Source organism: Thrips palmi, unplaced genomic scaffold, assembly GCF_012932325.1.
Source record: "Thrips palmi isolate BJ-2018 unplaced genomic scaffold, TpBJ-2018v1 HiC_scaffold_8, whole genome shotgun sequence".
Lineage (NCBI taxonomy): Eukaryota > Metazoa > Arthropoda > Insecta > Thysanoptera > Thripidae > Thrips > Thrips palmi.
In genome coordinates, this window is record NW_023144635.1 from 2305817 (window position 1) to 2324803 (window position 18987).

Below are 18987 nucleotides of genomic sequence, written 5' to 3' on the forward strand. Positions count from 1 at the left end.
TCTTGATTCAAAAACTGGAATAATATTTCAAGAGATTAGAACTTGAGATCAATATTTACCCTAATAATGGAGAAGAAAATGTGTTAAATTTAGCCAGCACTTACTTCTAGTTCAAATACATTGAGATAAGGGGCAATTTCATCCCACATGCCCAATCTCTTGAACTCCATACAGATATTTTGCAATTCTTGGTTTATTTCACTTTCTTCAGCAGATACAGTCTCTTGGCATTCATTGACAGACGCTAGACGGCCTCTAAACTGATCCAAAGACTTATCCACCTTAAATTGAACCTAAAGAAGAGAAAGTACGTCCACATTAAGTAGTGCTTTAAAACAGAAAGCCACCAAAAAAATAAGAGGAAAGTGAGTTACAAAATGCAGCAAATACCTGATCCGTTCTAGATGGAGTTGAACTCATGGCTTTAACTCTGTCAATGGTTCGCTGTTTTAACTTCATTCTCAATTGCAGTACCTTGTCAGATGAATTCATGTTCAAATACCGTTGATGGATGCGTGCTTTCTGACTGTAAAGATTCTGAGCTCTTTCTTTCAGTTTCAGAAGACTGTCATCAAGTGCCTTAAAAAACAAGAGGAAACAAAATTCAAGTAAAATTTTAGTAAATTGCTGGAAAATTTAATTTTAATTCAGAAGACAAGACAACTGAAAATAATTGAAATTAAATCATGGCTTACATGGGTTTTCATAGGGGATGTGTTGACACCAACAGTTGTTGTGCTAACTTCTGGTTTAATTTTCCCATTAATTGCAGCAACAGCTGCAGCAACAGCCGGGGGCAGGTGTGATTGAGGAGGATGGAAAGGTTCTAGAGGTTTTGGAGATTTGACCTGTGTGGCTGGGGAAACACCACCCTCCTGGGCTTTCAGATCTTCCAAATCCTTTTTCAGCTGGGCATTTTCACTTTTCAAACGGTCATTTTCTCCTTGCAAATCCTCCACCATTTTTATGTAGTGTGATACATGAAGCTCAACTGACACAATATTCCGTTTAACCTTGAGGGAAAAAGAAAACTTGATAATAATGAGAAGAAAAATAAAATTCATAATTATGTTCACAACTTTAAACCACTTACCTGAAATTTAATTGTCTTGGCTCTTGTTGCATATTTTAGAGTGTTTTGAGTATCTTCGTAAGTTTGATGAGCTGGGGACAAATTAGCAATCATCACAGTCTGGCAATTTCCACCAAGTGAATCTTTTAGAAGGCGAGTCAACTTAGAGTCTCTGTATGGGATGTGTCTGAGTCCATCAGCTAAGGCATTGATACAATTTCCTGCAAAACAGAACGCATAAGCATCAACACAACAATAAAGATCATGTTCTTAGGCTTCAGAAAACTTAACTGCACCTACCGAGAGCTAGAAGAGACTTGTTGATGTTGGAACCTTCTTTGAATCTTGCACCAGTGCACCCCGTTGCAGCACCTCGTTCTGACCCAGCAAGATCTATCATTGACAGCTTGACCACTTTTGTCTGACCATTTGCTTTAGTTTTCATCTTAATGAAAACCTGAGAAAACATTCACATGGAAAAGTAGTAAAGATAATCAAAATAAGAGAAGTGAAGTAAAAATAAACAGAAGGTTACCTGGAAGACAGCATGAGATCTAGAGGATTCTGCATTGGAATCTGTCGGATGTTGCGATCTATTCCTATTGCCATTCTCTAACAGCTTAAACATGTGATCGGGATCAACAATGCGCTCCATCTTCAAGCCAGCCACCGCAACACCTGCACCATCTTCCCTCAAGAAAAGGGCACCAGAGGATGGGTTCAACAGATCCTTCACAGTTTCATTATAAACCTAAAATCAGGATAGATCAAATGAGTTTATGTGACTTACACAAGAATCAAATATGATCCCTCAAGAGATAAGCTACTTGCCTCCAAGTAAGAAACTCCAATTTCAAAAGTTTTTTCATCTTTTTGAGCATCCATTTGCGTAAATAAATTAACCATGGTTCGAAATGTAATACCAGGATTATCTTGTGAACCCAACATAGTGAATGTCTTTCCAGCTCCAGTGGCACCATACACGAATACTGGAACAACAAGTATTGATGTGAAGATACCTTGAAAGAACACAAGTCAATGGACTGGGTAAATAATTCCAAATTTACCTGAGCAGTTATAACCATCCAAAACTGATGTTACTATGTTCTTGGTGCTCCCTTCAAACACATCCTCATTTGAAGCCTCAGGCCCAAACACTCTGTCGAACAAATATTGGGTGTTTTTGTTCTGCTTTTTAAGCATGTCCCTGCCTTTCTGTTTAGAACCATGAAAAAAGAAGTCTTCTTCTTCTTTCTTCGGATCAAACACAACCATTTTCTCATCTACCGCTTCAACTATGACCCTGCAGCAAAAAGATGAATCAAGGCACAATCAAGACCAATCTCAAATAAGAGAAAATGAACAATCATGAGCGCACGACACAACAGTACCTAGAATTGTTTTCTGTTTCCCTCTTGCTCATGGGACGAACCCGCACAATAACTTTCATGTTGGCGGATGAGCCCTTCATAGCTGATGCAGGTCGTGAACCCAGTCTTCCAGCTGGCCTGGCACCAGCTCTTCCTGACGGAGTCGATTTCCCTTGGAAAGATGTGGACAGCCCACGCCTGGGGGAGCGGCATAAGCCAATGCCAGATCTTGACAGAGCCTTTCGGGCTGGGGAGAAGCCCTTTCCAGGGTCTTTTCCCTTGAGTGCCATCTCTTTGGTTTATAGGATCATGTGCTCACCTGAAAATTTGAACAAAAATATTAAAAATTAATGATTAAGACAAGACAAACCAACAACATGACTCAGTACCGGAGACAGCTAGTATTTATCTCTGTCAGTGCAGGTATCAGTACAAAATAGGAAAAAGCCAACTGAATAGAACACCATTGACTATTCAGCGGTGCACAAGAAATTAAGATGAGCAGCACAAATGCTCAGAAACACTGGCTTTAAAGAAGTAAACTTGAGTCACAAGTTCCAATTGTATGAATTATTTCCGAAAACATCAGAGGACGTCTGAGGTTTGAGAAGGACTGGGAGTAATGTTTCAGCCAGTCACAACAATAACAGGGCAGGTAGAAAGTCACGACAAGAATCGGTAAATCGGACTCCTCCCTAAACCCCCACACCAGGGCTGATTCATGATTGAATCTGAAGGAAACTGAGGTTTTGTTTTCATGGTCCGTCTTAATGACAAGGAAAACTACAACTCTATGTTGATCGGCGTCCATAGGCGGTGACGAATCGGCACGCATTTTGACAACAACTTTCTGGCAGACGCTTCCGCCCCATAATTGACTTGCCATGTAACTGACGACAGCCACATTTCAACGGCTTAAGTTAGCCAACTTCACTTACGATGATTGGTGTGGAACTCCAGCGATTTCTTCGAAACAAGTAGAATGAAGTCAGCCAAACCTGCCCACGCGCGACCGTTGCGTGCCCGAACTGAGGATCTCTCCGATTTCAAATCGGAGGCCAAGGCGCTGGCAACACTCGAGCGACTTTGGCGAAATAAGGTGCAGCGAATACCACCTCTAAAAATCTTTACACGCACCACAAAAGAATACTTTATTTTTATATGAAAAAATTTTGCTCTTAAATTAGTGATATTACCTGATTATCACAAAGTTTAAATGATGAAAGTGGTCGGTACAGTTGTTGTACCTGCCCTGACTTTGTTGTGTTTTCTTCTCTTCATTTTGGCTATGGGCTTCTTTGTTTACCTCAAACCAGTGGTTTCGTGTTTGCCCGAGCTGCCGCTGGCAGCAGCACTGTGCACTTGTGTGAAGGCTCGAGTTCGAGCAGAAGACCCACTTGTTAAGTTAAGACCCAGCCTTTTCTCTTTTCCTTTCTGGTATCGTCAGTTTTCTAACTTCATTGAGTAACATAATTTTGATTCGACATTAAGTCTTTGAAGTGGGAGTGACCCACACGGTTGTCAAACGTTATCAAAGTGCAGATAAACAAGGTTGATCAAGGTTGTGTTTGATGACAACACTGTCTTGTCAGGTGTCTGTCAGACAAAAATATGGAAGCATCGGAAAACAGATCAGATCAGGATGATGGGGAGAATGGACAGGCTGTCCCGGCAGTTCCAAGTCCAGCGTCCTCCATCTCCGGTTCAGGTGCTCTATCTGATGACTCATCTGAAAGAACTATACCGTACCCGTTCTTAGATTTTGCTGAAGACTCATTTATTCAGGTAATATTTGTCTCCTTTCTGATTTTCTCATTTTCTTTGGAATGCTGTATAGCATTATTTAATTATGTCTCTTTTAGGCTGCACTGAATTTGACAACTGTTGAAGAACTTTCAGAAGCTGTGAAAAAATGTGAAAAGAAGGTGCTAGACACCAGAGAATATTCAGAGGAACGAAAATGGCTTGTACGTTACTTGATTGAACTGCGACTAAGGCTGCAAGAAGCACATGAAGCTGTTGCAGAGCATAGACAACTGCAACCTATTGGAACCCCTGACCATTCTCCAACAATGTCTTTGGAGAATTGCAATGAAGGTACTGGACGAAGAGCGAGAGACAAAAGGATCATCCTAGGACATCACTTCACTCTGCAGGCTCCAGCTCGCAGTATCTATAAGTGTGACAGATGTTGCGCAAATATCTGGGGTGTGTTGCACCTTTGGTATGAATGTAATGGTATGTACTTAATCTCCCTTCGAGTGTGAAGCTACAATTTTAAGTTAAATCTTAATGAAAGGTTTTGTGTGTGATAGATTGTCAATACAAATGTCATATGAAATGTCTCGGCAAGATTCGAAGACAATGTGCCCTTGTAAGGGTATCTGAAACTCCATTTTATTTAAATGACATTTGCCCGGAAGTGGGACTGGCTGCTCAAGGTTACTGTTGTCACGAATGCAAGACCCGCATTTCTAACAGTGAGTTTTGCTTCTAAATGAATTTAGAGATAACTGAATTTTTTCAATTGTGCTGTAATGTCACAGTTTCAAAATGTTGTACTTTACAAGCAGCTTTCCCTCAAGGAATTTACAATTATTTTGGTTGGCCATTCTCATCAGGTACTTGTAGCAGTTTTCATCATTGGCATGTTTTTATTGTAGAAAACTTACATTGCTGGTTTAGAGTGTTTGCTACTTTGATTTCATTTTGATCTCTTTCCTTCTCTGCTCTAGTTTTTGCATACCTTCATCAGTGCTAGTATTTTGTATCTATGAAATAACGCCCCCCCCCCAAGATTTAAGAAAATAAAAAAATAACAGATTTGTTATGTCTGTTTGATTTGTGTGTATCCCATGTGACATTCGATATACACGTACTTTGCTCAACTAATAAAGATCTTATTTTTCAGAAAGAGGCTGGCGCGAACATCGGTTGTGTGACTATGATGGACGTTACTATTGCACCAAATGTCATTGGGATGCGTTGGCTGTAATACCAGCAAGAGTTGTCCATAACTGGGATTTTACTGAGAGAAGAGTTTGCTGTAACTGTTACAGTTTTTTGCGTCTAATGGTCAAAAGACCTGTTTTAAACCTAGACCAACTCAACTCTCAACTGTATCAATTTGTTGTTGATCTCGCTTCCTTAAAAGTAAGAAAATATTCCAGGTCTACATTTTTAATTAAGAGAAGAAATTTTATTGTGAGTACACCTGAATGACAAATTGGACCTTTCTTTCAGAAACTAAGATCACAGTTCTTACTCATCAAGCAATACTTGTCCACATGCCGTTCAAGTATGAAAGAAAAAAACAAGAAAAAAATGATTTGGTCGTTAAGTGCCCACTTGATAGAAAATCCCACAGGACTATTCAGTTTACAAGATCTTATTGATCTTCACAAAAGTACAATTTTACCTGTTTTACAAGAGGCTGCTCAGCTGTCCACTTGGCACATAAGAAATTGTTCTGTTAGTACTGTGCATTTAAAGAATAATTAACAAAATTGGCTGGAATTACATCTTTAACTGTGTATGTCCTTATTCCAGGTGTGTCAGAAAAAGGGATACTATTGTGAACTTTGCCCACCACGCAAGAAAGAAGATGGGGATCGTCCTAAACAACAATTTGATGAAGACATTCTTTTTCCCTTTGATGATGCAATATCTGTGTTTGTTTGTGACAAGTGCTCTGCTGTTTTCCATCGTGAATGTTGGATGAAGAAAGTCATGAGCTCGTGCCCACGCTGTAACAGAAGAAAGGAGCGGAGTTTGCTTCAGGAACCAGGACAGTGATAATTCCTTGGAATCTGGCTGAATACCGCACAACTGTTAATAGGAAGCTTAAGGACTTAATTTATCAAATAATAATGTATAATTTATTAAATTTTGTATGGATATTTATGATACGGCTGCTTGAGGCATAATGTTGACTGTGCTCAAACATTTGAACACTGGTTTATCTTTTGATTAGTTTTGTTGTCAGTTTATATCTATTTTAATAAAATATGTTACCTAATTTAATAAGCATTTTTTTTTGCCACAGCGACTCTTACTTCATGTCGGATTTGAGCATAGATCGCCAACGCCTGTGAGACAGCAATGGCCGACTGTTAACTTTAACTAGTAGGTCCAGGACAATCTTGGACAAATGTCCTGAAAAGGGCTCTCGCTTTTCCTATCCCTTTTTCCCGTATCATTCTCATTGCCCCTATTCGTTCCTGAGACCTCACCCGCGCCACGCGCTGTACAGTCATGCTGGCGACTAATATACATCCAGTCACCAAGTGAAGAGCACTATAGGCAGCTTGATGCAGAAAAAAAACTGTCCGAAAAAGAAATATTTTTTAATTTTGCAATTTGAAGACAGCGGTCCGTAATGTGAAGTTTTTGAAACAGTCATTTGTAAACAAAAGTTATTACTTTGAAGTCGGTAGTACCAGTACACGTTACATAACTACGATGACAATTCTTAGCCCTCAGTCAGAGGAGTTAAACCTTTCAGAGGAACCGTCTTCGATTGTTGCCAGGTACTTCTGCATGGGTCGCTTGCATGAGCATTTTATTTGCATTCGGCAGGGATGAGGAGGGTTGTCTTGCATTTGGCACACTTCTTGCGAGAGCAGAAGCAGACGGCCTCGCGGCCTGGCCTCTGCTCTGTTGCAACGCGGTGCTTCGGGAGGGAGGGGGGCAATGCACTGTGGGTAGAAAGGTAAATCTCTAGTGCGCATGCGCAGTTTAGTTTACGGTTGGAGTCGGGCAGAAAATGGCGTCGGCGAACTTCTTGGAGGAAGCTCTGAGTACAGACGTCGACGACTCGGCTGTCAGTGCAATTGTGGGGTCGTTGGAGAATAACTCGGTCACCTCAGCTGTTTCTGCGTCCAGCGCCTCGGCGACATTCACAGGAGGCATTAAAAATCATGTGAACAGTGCAGTTTCCAACGGAGCCCCTGTTTCGTCTGAGAAACACAGTCCGAGTCCGGTAGCGGGAGCAGTGAACAATATCATTTTGAATGATGCAAGCCAAACAAACACGATACAGACCTCTAATTTAGGTCAAATTAAAGTTATAGCGTCTGTTCCTGGGGAAGTGACAAGTAGGCCTACCTTTGTTAATCAGGTTACTACTTCAAGCATAGGCCTAACCCAAACTACTCTAGCAAATTTGAGCAAAGGGCAGGAACCAGTGCGTATTTTGGTCCCTACATCAAGCCAGACTGCGGGTGGAATGAACATAAACAATGCAAGACTGCCTCTTACAACTCAACATGTTGGTGCTTTGCAGAATGGGAGTGTTGCCTTGACGTCTCTTCCGTCACAGACTGTGGTGAACCCAACCACAACTGTTGTTTCGCAGAATCAACTCTCCACTAGTGCCAATGTGATCAAGCAAATTCCTCAAACTATAGGCGTAATTAATGCTTTGGATCCTACCAAAGCTGGCGCCTCAACTGTTGTTTTAAAAGCAAGTGGAAATCAATTGGCAACTACGGCATCAATCGCTTCGGCGGTTATGCCTGTTCCTATGTCAGTAAACAGCTCAGCACCAATGACGGCTACTAGCATCAATAGTGTGGTGACTGGATCAACAGTGACAACAAGTGGAACTTCAGTTATGACTCTATCAAAGCCACTCACCCAGTCAGTCACTGCGATTGGATCACAAGGCAATCTTCTTTCGGGCAATGTGCAAATACTTAATGTAAATGCCTTACGGCAAACCACTCCTGGAATGGTGCCTCCTAAGGGCCCACTGAGAGTCGTTAGTGGAACCCCAATACGAGCAGCAGGTGGTGTTCAAGGGGTAAGTCCAGCTCAACATTAATTTTTATGGTATTTAATTAGAGATATGGTTACTTTACTCATGAAGTATTGTCCTTCTACAATCTTTTCGTTTTGCTGCAGATCACTCTTCAGGCATTACAATCTCTTCCCGGAACTCAGAATCTGTTAATCAAGACTGAAAATGGGTTTCAATTGGTCCGAGTGGGACCAGGGACAGGAACCGCAACTGCAACCGCCTTAGGCGCAGGAAGTCATGGCAATGCTACGCAAACCTTAAGGCTTCAATCTTTCCCCGGAGTAAGTATTACGTCATGCCATATTTTACCCCTCATTTAAAAATTGCCATTTGAAACTCATAAATAAGTTTTGACGTTTGTGTTACTTCTCTTGTATTGAATCCATATATTAATCTGTGTTTTTCAGTTAAGTTCAGTTGCGCTAACAGCCTCTACATCTGGCACAACAGCAACCGTAAATAGTATCACAACCCAAGTCCCTGTTCCGGCATTGTCCACACCCACGACAGCAGCTACAGTAGTCACCTCTGCTGTTCCAGTTGCTGTAACTCAAGCAGCACCTCCAGCCCAGGTAATAAATTACACACACTCATTTTTTAGAACTTAAACCAAAGATTCTAAGGGTAAACAATAAATAATATTGCTAACCATCCTGAAATGCCCTTTAACAGCCTCGTCCAGCTCAAGTTGACACTACGAAGGAAAAATGCCGCAAGTTCTTGGCTAATTTGTTAGAACTGTCGAGTCGTGAGCCCAAGTCTGTAGAACGCAACGTACGCTCTCTCATTCAAGAATTAGTTGACTGCAAGGTTGAGCCTGAGGAATTTTGTGAAAGACTAGAAAGGCTGTTAAATGCATCGCCACAGCCTTGTTTAATAGGGTTTCTCAAGGTATCGAACAAAATTAAGTTTTCAATTTTCCATGTGCTCTTTGAAAATTATTCAAATGTAGTTACTTTGATAATTAAGTAGTTCTGTCAGTCTGTTATGAAGTATTTCCTAGTGTCTTCATCTCTTGTTTAAAATCTTTTTCTGCAGAAAAGCCTTCCTTTATTGAGGCAGGCCATGGTTACAAAGGAACTTGTCATTGAAGGCATTCGTCCACCACCAGCTAATGTGATGTACAGCACTGTTACTTCAGCTGTTACCACTCCTGTTGTATCTTGTCCTCCGCTACAGGTAACAAGAATAATAATATTAATGATAATAATAAATAACCACACCTCCCTTCTGTAGTGAAATCAATTTATTAATACTAACTGTGGTTTCAGGCAACTCAGATAAGACCAGCCGGTTTAACAACTCAAACTGTGAGAGTAGTCACTCCAGTAAATGCTACCAATGCTGCTTCTATTGTTGGAGGTATGCAAGGACCACGCCATGTAACTGTACAACATCGTCTAGTTACGGTAAGAGTCTTTTGTGGTTTGATGTTAATCCTTTTACTTGACTTTAATGGAGGAAGGCTGTTGTTCATTGTTTTTTTATTTTTTTTTTGGCCAGTATTCCAAGTGACATGTTTCCATTCTTACAATTACTATCTCCAATTTTCTTTCATGCTCTATTTTTAATTTCTTTTATTAACAGTTTTTATTATTTGGTCTACCTTTCTGCTTTTGCATGTGCATTTTTTGCTCTAAAAGATGAGTGAAGGTGTGACATACTTTGGCTTTTTAATATTTTGGTGTTGCATCTGCCTGGCTAATGTTATGTTCTTTTTAATGGCTGCATTGGAGGCATACCATCCTTAAATTCATTCTCCTTAATATTTTTATCTCAATATACGTATCTAAATTTTTACAACTTGTTTTTTCCTCATGTTGAAAGTGGGAATATTCAGAATAGGAAAGGACAGGGTCATTCTCCAATCTCTTACCTTTAGTAGGATGTTTGTCAGCTTTGCTTTGCCCCTGAATGGACAATGGCTTGTCGGGGAACCAATGGGGAAATGCATTTTGAATTATTTTGTTTAAGAGCCATGCCTTACAGAAGAGTGACTCAGTGCCTGTCATTTTCCCCCCTTAAATTGCTGTTCTGTAACTTGTTTTTAATCATTTTTTGGTTAATAATTAATAGTTATAAATATTCCTTTCTTTTTAATCATAAGTTTGAGGAAGTGAAGAAATAAGGCTTATTCTCTCAATATGCTTTACAATTTAACTGCAAATGCTTCTAATTTTGTTCTCTATGCTTGTTTTGCTAATTCTTAAATGTTGCATGGTATGCCAACAGCCCCTCCAATTTGTGTCACCTGCATTAGCTGGGAACAAAATGTTTTCACATTCGGTGATGACATCACAGGTGCCCATCACAACGTCTGCGTCTGGCATCGTCACTCAGCCAGTAGCGACATCAGTGGTGACATCACAACCTTCACCTGTGGCATCACCAATCCCTGCATCTTCTATCGCCACCGTTCCAGTGACGATGTCTGCTCAAGTTTTATGTAGACCTGGTACTCCAGGGACTCTTCAACTACAACCTCGTGCAATAATGCCCATAAAGCAAGTAGCAGCCATGAGGCCACAAACTCGACCTCTTTCTCCTGTCATACGGACACCCACCCCAATCAGAGTAACTACTCCTTTAAATAAGGCAACAATAGTATCAAAAGCACCTCCCAAACTTACTGCTGCTCAACAACGGATGCAAGCAAAGGGTATGGTTACCATAGGAACTGCTGGTATTGCACCAGATCTAGTGAACAGTGGATCAGTGTCTACAGTGTTAACCATGTCCACTGCAGCAGCTGCACATTCTGTAAATAGTTCAATTGCTGCTCCAATAGTATCATCAGTTACTTCCTTGGCTGGAGTAGGGGCATCAGCAATGGGTGTGACGCCTGTCGTTAGTGCACCAATGTCATCTGGCACTCCAACAACAGTCATATCAAGTCTTGCTACAACTGCAACTACAGTGTTTGCACCAGGTTCCCAAATTTCTAGAACAATCTCAAAAGAAAAAGATAAGAAACCTGTAGGAGTTACTCCAGCCACTGCAGCAGCGGCTACAGCAGCAGCAGCTGCAGCCGCAGCGGCCTCTTCTTCCTACACGTGAGTACAAATGCTTAGTCTCGCATAATCATGTTTCCTACACATCAATTTTGATCTCATTGAATGTTTTCCTGTGCTTTTCTTTAGTGGGGATGATGACATAAATGATGTTGCGGCTATGGGAGGAGTAAATATTATAGAAGAAACGCAAAGAATTCTAGGGTCTACGGATTTTGTTGGAACTCAAATTCGCTCTTGTAAGGATGACATATTCTTACATTCGCCTACCTTGCAACAGAAAATAAGAAATATTGGTAAGATTCATGTAAAATTATATAACTTGTTGGAATATTGTCTAATTCAAAAAGAGAAAATATGGTGTGATGCCTGGGACTTAATTTCATTCACAGCAATTGAGCAAGGCTTAGATGAACCTACAGCCGATGTTGCTGCCCTTATCTCACATGCAGCACAAGAAAGATTAAAAAATTTTGTGGAAAAACTTGCTGTTATTGCTGAGCATAGAATGGACATTATAAAGGTACAAAATCTGAATCATTCTGTAATTCCTTTCACAACCATGTACTTCTTAATCTTACACACAATCTTAATCTCTGTTCAGCTTGACCCAAGATATGAGGTTTCTCAAGATGTAAAGGGCCAATTGAAGTTTTTGGAGGAATTAGACAGAATGGAACGCAAACGGAATGAAGAAAAAGAACGAGAGCTCTTGCTGAGGGCAGCCAAAAGCAGGTCAAAAAGTGAAGATCCAGAACAGGCAAAGCTTAAAGCCAAGGCCAAAGAGGTAAGATTCTGTGAATAATCTGTGTGTCTTACAAGGCAAACAAAAATTTAATTATCTTATTCCTCTTTTAAGATGCAAAGAGCAGAGATGGAAGAAGTAAGGCAAAGGGAGGCAAATATGACAGCTCTGCAGGCCATTGGGCCCAGAAAGAAACCACGTCTTGATGGCTCTTTGAATGACGGATCTGTAACAACCCCTGTAAGTAGAACTTTTTTTCCCCTCCAAATGCAATATGGTTTAAATATTTATTCCTTTTTATGTATGCCATAGGGTAATGGGGCAACCACCACAAGTAATGGCACAGCTTCTGGTCGACCTCAGGTAATAACACTAACTGAATTACCATTTGACTTTTGTCCACTATTGTTACTGGCTTTGCGTAATTTTCATATTTCTTAATTTTTTTGTAGCTTCCTTCCCGCCCAAGAGTGAAGAGAGTTAATATAAGAGATTTAGTATTTTTACTTGAACAAGAGAAAGAATCGTGTAGATCAACATTTTTATACAAAGCTTATTTGAAGTAATGACGGAACTTTCAACTGTAAATATGCCATACACCTCACCTCATCTTTTGCCAGTTGTACTTTTAACCTTGCCTCGTGGTATATTTTGGTCAATGATGCATACTTACTTCCATGCAACTCGTGTCCTAGTCCACCATATTAAGTATAATATGTTAGTAGGTTGCCAGAAATATTGTATCTGGCATGGTTGTGTCCACATCTGTTTGATTTTATTAAAATTTGGGACCAATCACTTTTAATGTCATGTGATAGCTGGCTCACAAGGTAGAGCTTATTATACCAATAAAAATAACTTGAATTGTTTCAGAAGTCTTTCTTTACTTTCACTTAACAGTCAACTTGGACATCATTTGATCGTTTAAAGTGTACTGACTAGTGAACAAATCAAATTCAATGTAGTATTTCCTTTTTCTAAAATGTAGCTAAATTCTTAATTTCTCAATGTTTGTGTTGTTCTGCCTGTTTTAATTAGATCTTTTTGTTGATGCAATTCGACACCGCCACACAATTTAGTGCAATAACTCCTTCCTTTTTTGGTTTTAGTTGTCACTTAAGTGCATATTGGGTCCTTATGTGTTTTTTTTTTTTGAAATTCTATGTGTTTAGAACGTTTTTGGTTGTTTTAAAAACGGCTTCCTTTCTTTTTGACAAAAATCAATGTTTAATTAAATTTTTAGTATTACTTGTTGGTAAAGCAGAGCTGATGGCAAGTGACCACATTTGTTATCAAATGTTCATAAAGAAGTACTTCTGATGCTGCTGTTGTATTATTAATTATTATTTATGATCTTTGTCATTCATTGTTACTGAAGGAAGTTGTTGTTTGAATTCTTCTTTTCTTGTGTGTTCTCCACATTAGTAGAATGATGTCTGCTAGGTTGATGTTGGCAATGGATTTCATGAGACATGTTGGCTGATCTTTTCCCAAGAGTTTGTTTTCTTTTAAGAGTTTCTTACGTCCTTCATTGATATGAATGACAAGGAAACTGATAAAAGCAAAGCAATAACTTAGGAATGTCCCATGTATCATTTTCTATCTGTTTCAATTTCTGTTTGAAAAGCAAGAAAAATATGCTTCAAAATATGACCTCCTTTCCTCTTCTCGTTTTTTTCCTTTTTGATCTGTTGGTGGCATGAGTGTCTTGTCTTCTCATTACCTTGGAATATACTAGTCTGCGTACTCGTGGTCACCAACATATACGTAGGCAACATTCATGTTGTTTCAGGACTTGTTGTTTAAATAGATTGTCACTATTAGTTTGTTTCATTTTGTATATAAGAGATTATAAATTATACTGTGAAGGAATAACAGTCCTGATTTTTGTAAATACTTGTATATGTTTTCCTACTTAAGACAAATATGGTTTGTTGTGTTGTTTTAAAGTCATCTTTTCGTATTCACTTTTTAAAAGAACATAACTGCAATAGTTGACTCAATTGCACTCGTTCACACCCTAGCTGACACTTGTACAATGTACAGGTATGAATGCCTCTATTGTGGAAATGCACAGTGCACACATCTGGTATAGTTAACTTAGTAACTGAGATTAGTGTTCATGTTCTTTTGCTAATAGTGTCCACTTTTCATCAATTTAAAGCTTCCAATTTGTTTTCCTGTTTTATGTGCTCTTAAACAGAGGAACTATGTTTTATATGTTATTCATTCATATTCATTCATTCATTCATTCATTCACCATTTCATTCATTTAAGCATTTTCGCTTTGTACACTTTAGGAGAAATACTGGCTGTACATATTTTGGTATAGGCTTGACTTTTGCCTGTTTTAACTCAAATTAGTATTGAACTCTTCTCTTTGTACATTGTTCTTTCTTCCTGGAATTGTTATTATAGCTGGGTTTACGTGTTTGTAAAGTGGAGTATGAGACTGTTCTGTTTGTATGATGTCTGGAGTGCTTTCTTCTTCCCTGTTTCTATGTTTCCTCTCTCGCCCTTTGATTTTTTTTTCTTCCTTTTTTTTCACTAAAAAGTTAACGTTATCACTGTTCAGGAAAAAAGCCCAATCAAATTAAAAGTAATGTACAGTCAGGGAAGACTGATAGTCCTGCCTCAAGTAACTGTTATTTTGTCTTGTCAAGGTGTATATGTTTGTTTTTATTGTAATGTTGGTTGTCCCTCTTGTTTTTTGATAATACTTCTATACCTGGATATGAATGCACAAACAGACGCCTAGAGTTATGTATGTCTTATTACATAGTGTGGCCCTATGGACTTGTGCCTAAGACTTTGTTGTGAGTTGAACTGTAATTTTAGTTCTGGGCTGGCAATTTATAGAAATGAATCTGATCAGTTCTTAACATGTGTAGATCCCTAGATTCACAAAATTTCGGCACATGTCCATATACTCACAGAGAGGGCAAACGTTCACTGCAAATTCTGGACCCATGCCGTGTCATGTATGTGTGCTGTATGTTGTCATGATTTCATTCGTGCGATTTGTAACTTAATGTACCTACTATGTAGGTTGATTTGGATGGGCCCCATTGGGTGTAACCTTGTGAGGTGTTACTTGCTATAGATCAATATTTTTGACACTGCCTTGTTTAATAAAACTAGAAAATGTTTGTTAAAATTTCTTCATAACTAACTCCAACTTTTTTCAAAAGAAAAAAAGTACATATTGACTTTACCTTAGAACTTATCTCATTTTTTGGACTGTTGTTTTTGTAATTTTGGACTTCATGTTAAGTGGAATATGTTATCATGTGGTATCTTGGTGAATGCGAATGAAGAAGCATGCGGAATACTGGTCATATGCATACATACTGATGTGAACATATATATATTTTTTTTACTTTTTTATTTTTGTTGACAACCGTTGATGTGAAAGGTATGGTATCTGTGATGTTTACCTCCTGTGCCCACTTTATGCAAGAAAATATATTTATATATTTAAGGCTGTGCCAAATTCTACTGAAAAATTGAAAATTAAAGAGTAGACCAGGTGCCAGTTAACAAATGCATCTCAATTTTATTTTTTACATTCCTCTTCGATCAGGTTTTGCTCCCAGGCTGATTTTGACATGACACACCTTCAATCTAATGCACAATAAAACATTCATTCAATGGTTTGCAGATGAGCTGGCATGAGTCCAGGTGATGCACAGTTTCCCTCGGAGCGTGGCTGGTTTTCAGGGCGCGCAGCCCCCCGGCACCCCTTGCCATTGGTCTGTGGGCCAACCCCAATACGGGCGCAGACCCAAAAGACCCCACTGACCGTTGTGCATCTGGTGGTGAATGTTGGATGAGTTCTAAGGTCTGTGGCAGCACAGGGGCGGCGGGCGGGGCACTGGCCAAGGGCGAAGGGCGAAGGGCAAGATTGGGCATTACAATGCAGCGTTGTCCGCGAGTTTGCCCGGAGACAGAAGTCTAATACTGTTTCAGTGTTTCGACGTCAGTTCCTCGAAATGACCTGCTTCTGTAGTCGGCTGAAGATGTGAGTGGGGCACAATGCGATGGAAAGACATGAAAGCCGGCGAAGGTGAAACACTCGTCGGCTCGTCGCCGCCAGGATACGTAGGCAACCCAACCCATGTTCGCCCGCTGGGCTGCAAGTCTGCAGGTCCTGGAACAACTGTACGGTAGCTCCAAGACTAGCGGTCACCAGTACAACCCTTCTGACCGACAGACAACCCCCTCTCCGCCCGATGAACTGAAGCGCCAGTCAATTACATCGTTATTTCATGCGCCGGCCGCCGGGCCTGGAGCTGGCCACGGAGTCCCTTGAAGCGAAGGGGAGCGGCCGGGCCGCCCGCGTAACTCGCAACGCAAGCAAATTGTAAACACCGGCGGTCGTGGCCGACGGGGCCGTAGCCGTGGCCGCACCTCGCAGCGCTCGCCAGCTTCAGCCTTCAGCCGCTGTGGAATTGCCAGAGGAGTTACGGCAAGGGCCAAGAGCAGTCCGGGGCTACTAGGCTACTTGCAATGGCTTTGGAATGGGGGCCGCGCGCCTTGCCTTGCCTTGTGGCGGGGCAGGACTTACGCAGTCTCCGCGAGGCGCTTGCCGATTTTCAAACAACAGTCGGGAACTAAATTTTACGGGGGCAGACCAATTTAACGCAGAGTTTCTTCTTTATTGGGGTCACTGGCGAGAATGGGGTTGGCTGAAGTGAGGCTGAAGGCTGAAGCAGGACGATGACAAGTCGTCCCGGCCATCGTCATGCCTATTCCCAGACGGGAGCGGGGCTGCCCAGTGCCCGGTCTAGACCGACCAAATATAGCCGGGCCAACAACGCCGGGCAGTGACGGTGACACCGTCCAGCATGGACATGGTCTGGACTGCCTGGAGGAGCCTCGGACCCGCCATCCCATCCGCCATCGTGCCGGTCATAGTCAGGCAGCCGCGGATGCCATTAGCTTCGGCTGGCTTCGGACATCACCAGAAGCACCGCGCGGACGGACCGGCGAACCAACCAGAGGCCGCCCGCGCCTTTAGTTACACGGCGCCGAACACTGTGTCTTTCCAGCCATGGCAAGCAGATGCACAGAGTAGCGCTGCCGGACGCCCCTCTCCGCGCGCGCCATCGCGATGCAATGCTCGGAAGGGTTAACAGGCACTCAATTCATCATGCATATGCCGAATTTGCATTACGCGAATCAGAGCGCCATCCGCCCCGTCCACTGCGTCATCCCCGCCACACCGCCACGCCCTCGGCCGCGCGGAGGCAGCAGCGGCAGCCCACCCCGAGCGCCACTTGCCGCCCCCGCCACCCTCGGGGGCAAGTGGGGAGGGTGACCCGGGCAGTCTGCATGAGCGCGGCGCGGCACGGCGTGCGTCCCCGCGTCCGCGCCCCGACGCCCTTCATGCGCGCCGCCGCCACCGAGGCCGGCCGCGCCATGCCGCCATGCCGCCACTGTGCCGCCCACTCACGGCAGAGGCAGGGGCACTTCCCGTGGCGGATGCAAATTTATGACCACACCCTCCCAGATTTTCCATTCCGACTGGACCGCCGGGTCGGACCGCCGGACCACCCGGGCGGGGCTGCGGGGCCGCTCGCCGCGGGGAGCCGGGCCGGCACCACGACCCTCTCGGCCTCGGCGGGGACGTCAAGTGGCCCATCCTGGCGGGGCTTGGCGGCAGGCTCCACACCGCGGAGGGGCGGTGGCTAATTTTAAGGGTGGCGGGCGACCGACCGCCCAAGCGCCCCGCTGTGACATGCAGATCATGCGGACACTCTGGGCCGGCGCCACGCACTCCACGCCGTGTCCGGAGAGGCGGCCGCAGCGCCACGCCACTGTAGCGGGCCGACGACTGCCCCTCTTCCTTGCCCCGGGCCGGGCACGGCCGGGCACCACCAGCGCTGCCTACTGCCTGCCAGGCACGGCGCGGCGCGGCACGGCCTGCAAAATGGATGAGGGTCGTGATTACTCCGGAACACTTGTGACGAGGACGAGGTGGACGAGGTGGCCAGGGATGAAAAATCCGAGCGTGTCAGCGCGTTTGAAAAGCGTCCCCGTCGCGGCTCGTCTCGCCTGGAGAGAGCGCCTCTGTTTTCATAAAAACGGATTTAACGGGATGAAAGGATTAAAATTTAGCTGAGATTCAGTACATAAAACTGTCAAGCGGCGGTCCGGCAAACGTGGCTCCGTCCGCCCGTCCGTCCGTCCGTCCGTCCATCAGTCTGCCTGTCCGCCCAGCGCGATGACCGTGCGGCGAGGCTGGAGTGGCTGGAGGCTGGCCGTCAGCCGATCCCCGCGCCCCGCGCCCCGCCCTGCAGTCACCTTTCGTCGGCCTGAGTGGCGTGTGACGTCCACCACGTCCACTGACTCGGCCATGGCGGCGCGGTGCGGCGCGGTGCGGCCATCGAGGCGGCCGCCGCTGACCGCCCCGGTCCCCCGGTCGCGCTGGCGCTGGCTGCCGGCCGGTGATGTTGTTCAGTGACGTCGCACAACGCCGGCCCGGGGAACTGGGACTGGGGGACTCGCGTTGGGGGTTGGGGGCTCCGCGGGGACGGCCGTGGGCCGTGCGTCCACCCCGGCACGCCCGGTCACGCTTGGCACGCTCCGCTCAGGCGGCGACAGCCACAGTGCAGCTCTGGGGCAGCTAGCAGCCCGCCCCGCCCCGCACGCCCCGCACGCCCCGCACGCCCCGCACGCCCGCCACGCCGACAGGCTGGACAGTGACAGCGGTGCACGGCTCTGCACTAGTCCACATCACGTATTGATGGTCATCGCACCTCCCCGCGGCGAGACGGGACTCGGACGGCACTGACCACGTCGCGCCGCCAGCGCCGGCAGCACGTCCAGGAAGTACCGCCCTCGCCGCCCCTCGCCGCCCCTCGCCGCCCCCGCGGGGACGCCCACTTAGCGACCGATCTGCGGGAGGCTATGACGGCAAACTCTTTAAAAAAAGCTACAGCAGTGGCAATCACGTCAGGAAAAAATAAAAACACAACGACGGAAAA

At 43.8% G+C, this 18987-nt stretch overlaps 3 protein-coding genes across 9 annotated transcripts in view; 2 read left to right on the forward strand and 1 right to left on the reverse strand.

Moving 5' to 3' along the window:
* Positions 1-3631, reverse strand: part of LOC117653921 (kinesin-like protein KIF18A) — a gene marked incomplete in the record, with an annotated part of 5541 nt that extends 1910 nt beyond the window's left edge. Inside the window, 10 exon segments of the mRNA XM_034399952.1 lie at positions 105-293; positions 391-579; positions 696-1013; positions 1094-1293; positions 1373-1529; positions 1608-1823; positions 1904-2061; positions 2140-2375; positions 2464-2761; positions 3326-3631. Coding sequence (XP_034255843.1) covers positions 105-293; positions 391-579; positions 696-1013; positions 1094-1293; positions 1373-1529; positions 1608-1823; positions 1904-2061; positions 2140-2375; positions 2464-2732 — 1932 coding nt within the window.
* An 87-nt stretch (positions 3632-3718) lies between these two features.
* On the forward strand, positions 3719-6465 carry LOC117653922 (differentially expressed in FDCP 8 homolog). 2 transcript variants are annotated; one of them, XM_034399953.1, is made up of 8 exons: positions 3719-3846; positions 4035-4227; positions 4305-4680; positions 4758-4922; positions 5016-5063; positions 5354-5595; positions 5686-5913; positions 5992-6465. In XM_034399953.1, the coding sequence occupies exons 1-8, from the start codon at positions 3731-3733 to the stop codon at positions 6235-6237; spliced, it is 1614 nt and encodes a 537-aa protein (XP_034255844.1). In that variant the 5' UTR covers positions 3719-3730; the 3' UTR covers positions 6238-6465. The 2 variants fall into 2 exon arrangements, with proteins under 2 accessions (XP_034255844.1, XP_034255845.1); XM_034399954.1 differs by lacking the exon at positions 5016-5063.
* A 405-nt stretch (positions 6466-6870) lies between these two features.
* On the forward strand, positions 6871-15544 carry LOC117653920 (transcription initiation factor TFIID subunit 4). 6 transcript variants are annotated; one of them, XM_034399951.1, is made up of 14 exons: positions 6871-6971; positions 7727-8245; positions 8347-8523; positions 8650-8814; positions 8915-9133; positions 9281-9421; positions 9514-9651; positions 10475-11295; positions 11383-11549; positions 11646-11776; positions 11858-12040; positions 12113-12238; positions 12311-12361; positions 12451-15542. In XM_034399951.1, the coding sequence occupies exons 2-14, from the start codon at positions 7955-7957 to the stop codon at positions 12562-12564; spliced, it is 2724 nt and encodes a 907-aa protein (XP_034255842.1). In that variant the 5' UTR covers positions 6871-6971; positions 7727-7954; the 3' UTR covers positions 12565-15542. The 6 variants fall into 6 exon arrangements, with proteins under 6 accessions (XP_034255842.1, XP_034255840.1, XP_034255839.1 ...); XM_034399949.1 differs by having other exon boundaries at positions 6888-7153; positions 12451-15544; XM_034399948.1 differs by lacking the exon at positions 6871-6971 and adding an exon at positions 7162-7627 and having other exon boundaries at positions 12451-15544.
* Positions 15545-18987: the final 3443 nt, after the last annotated feature.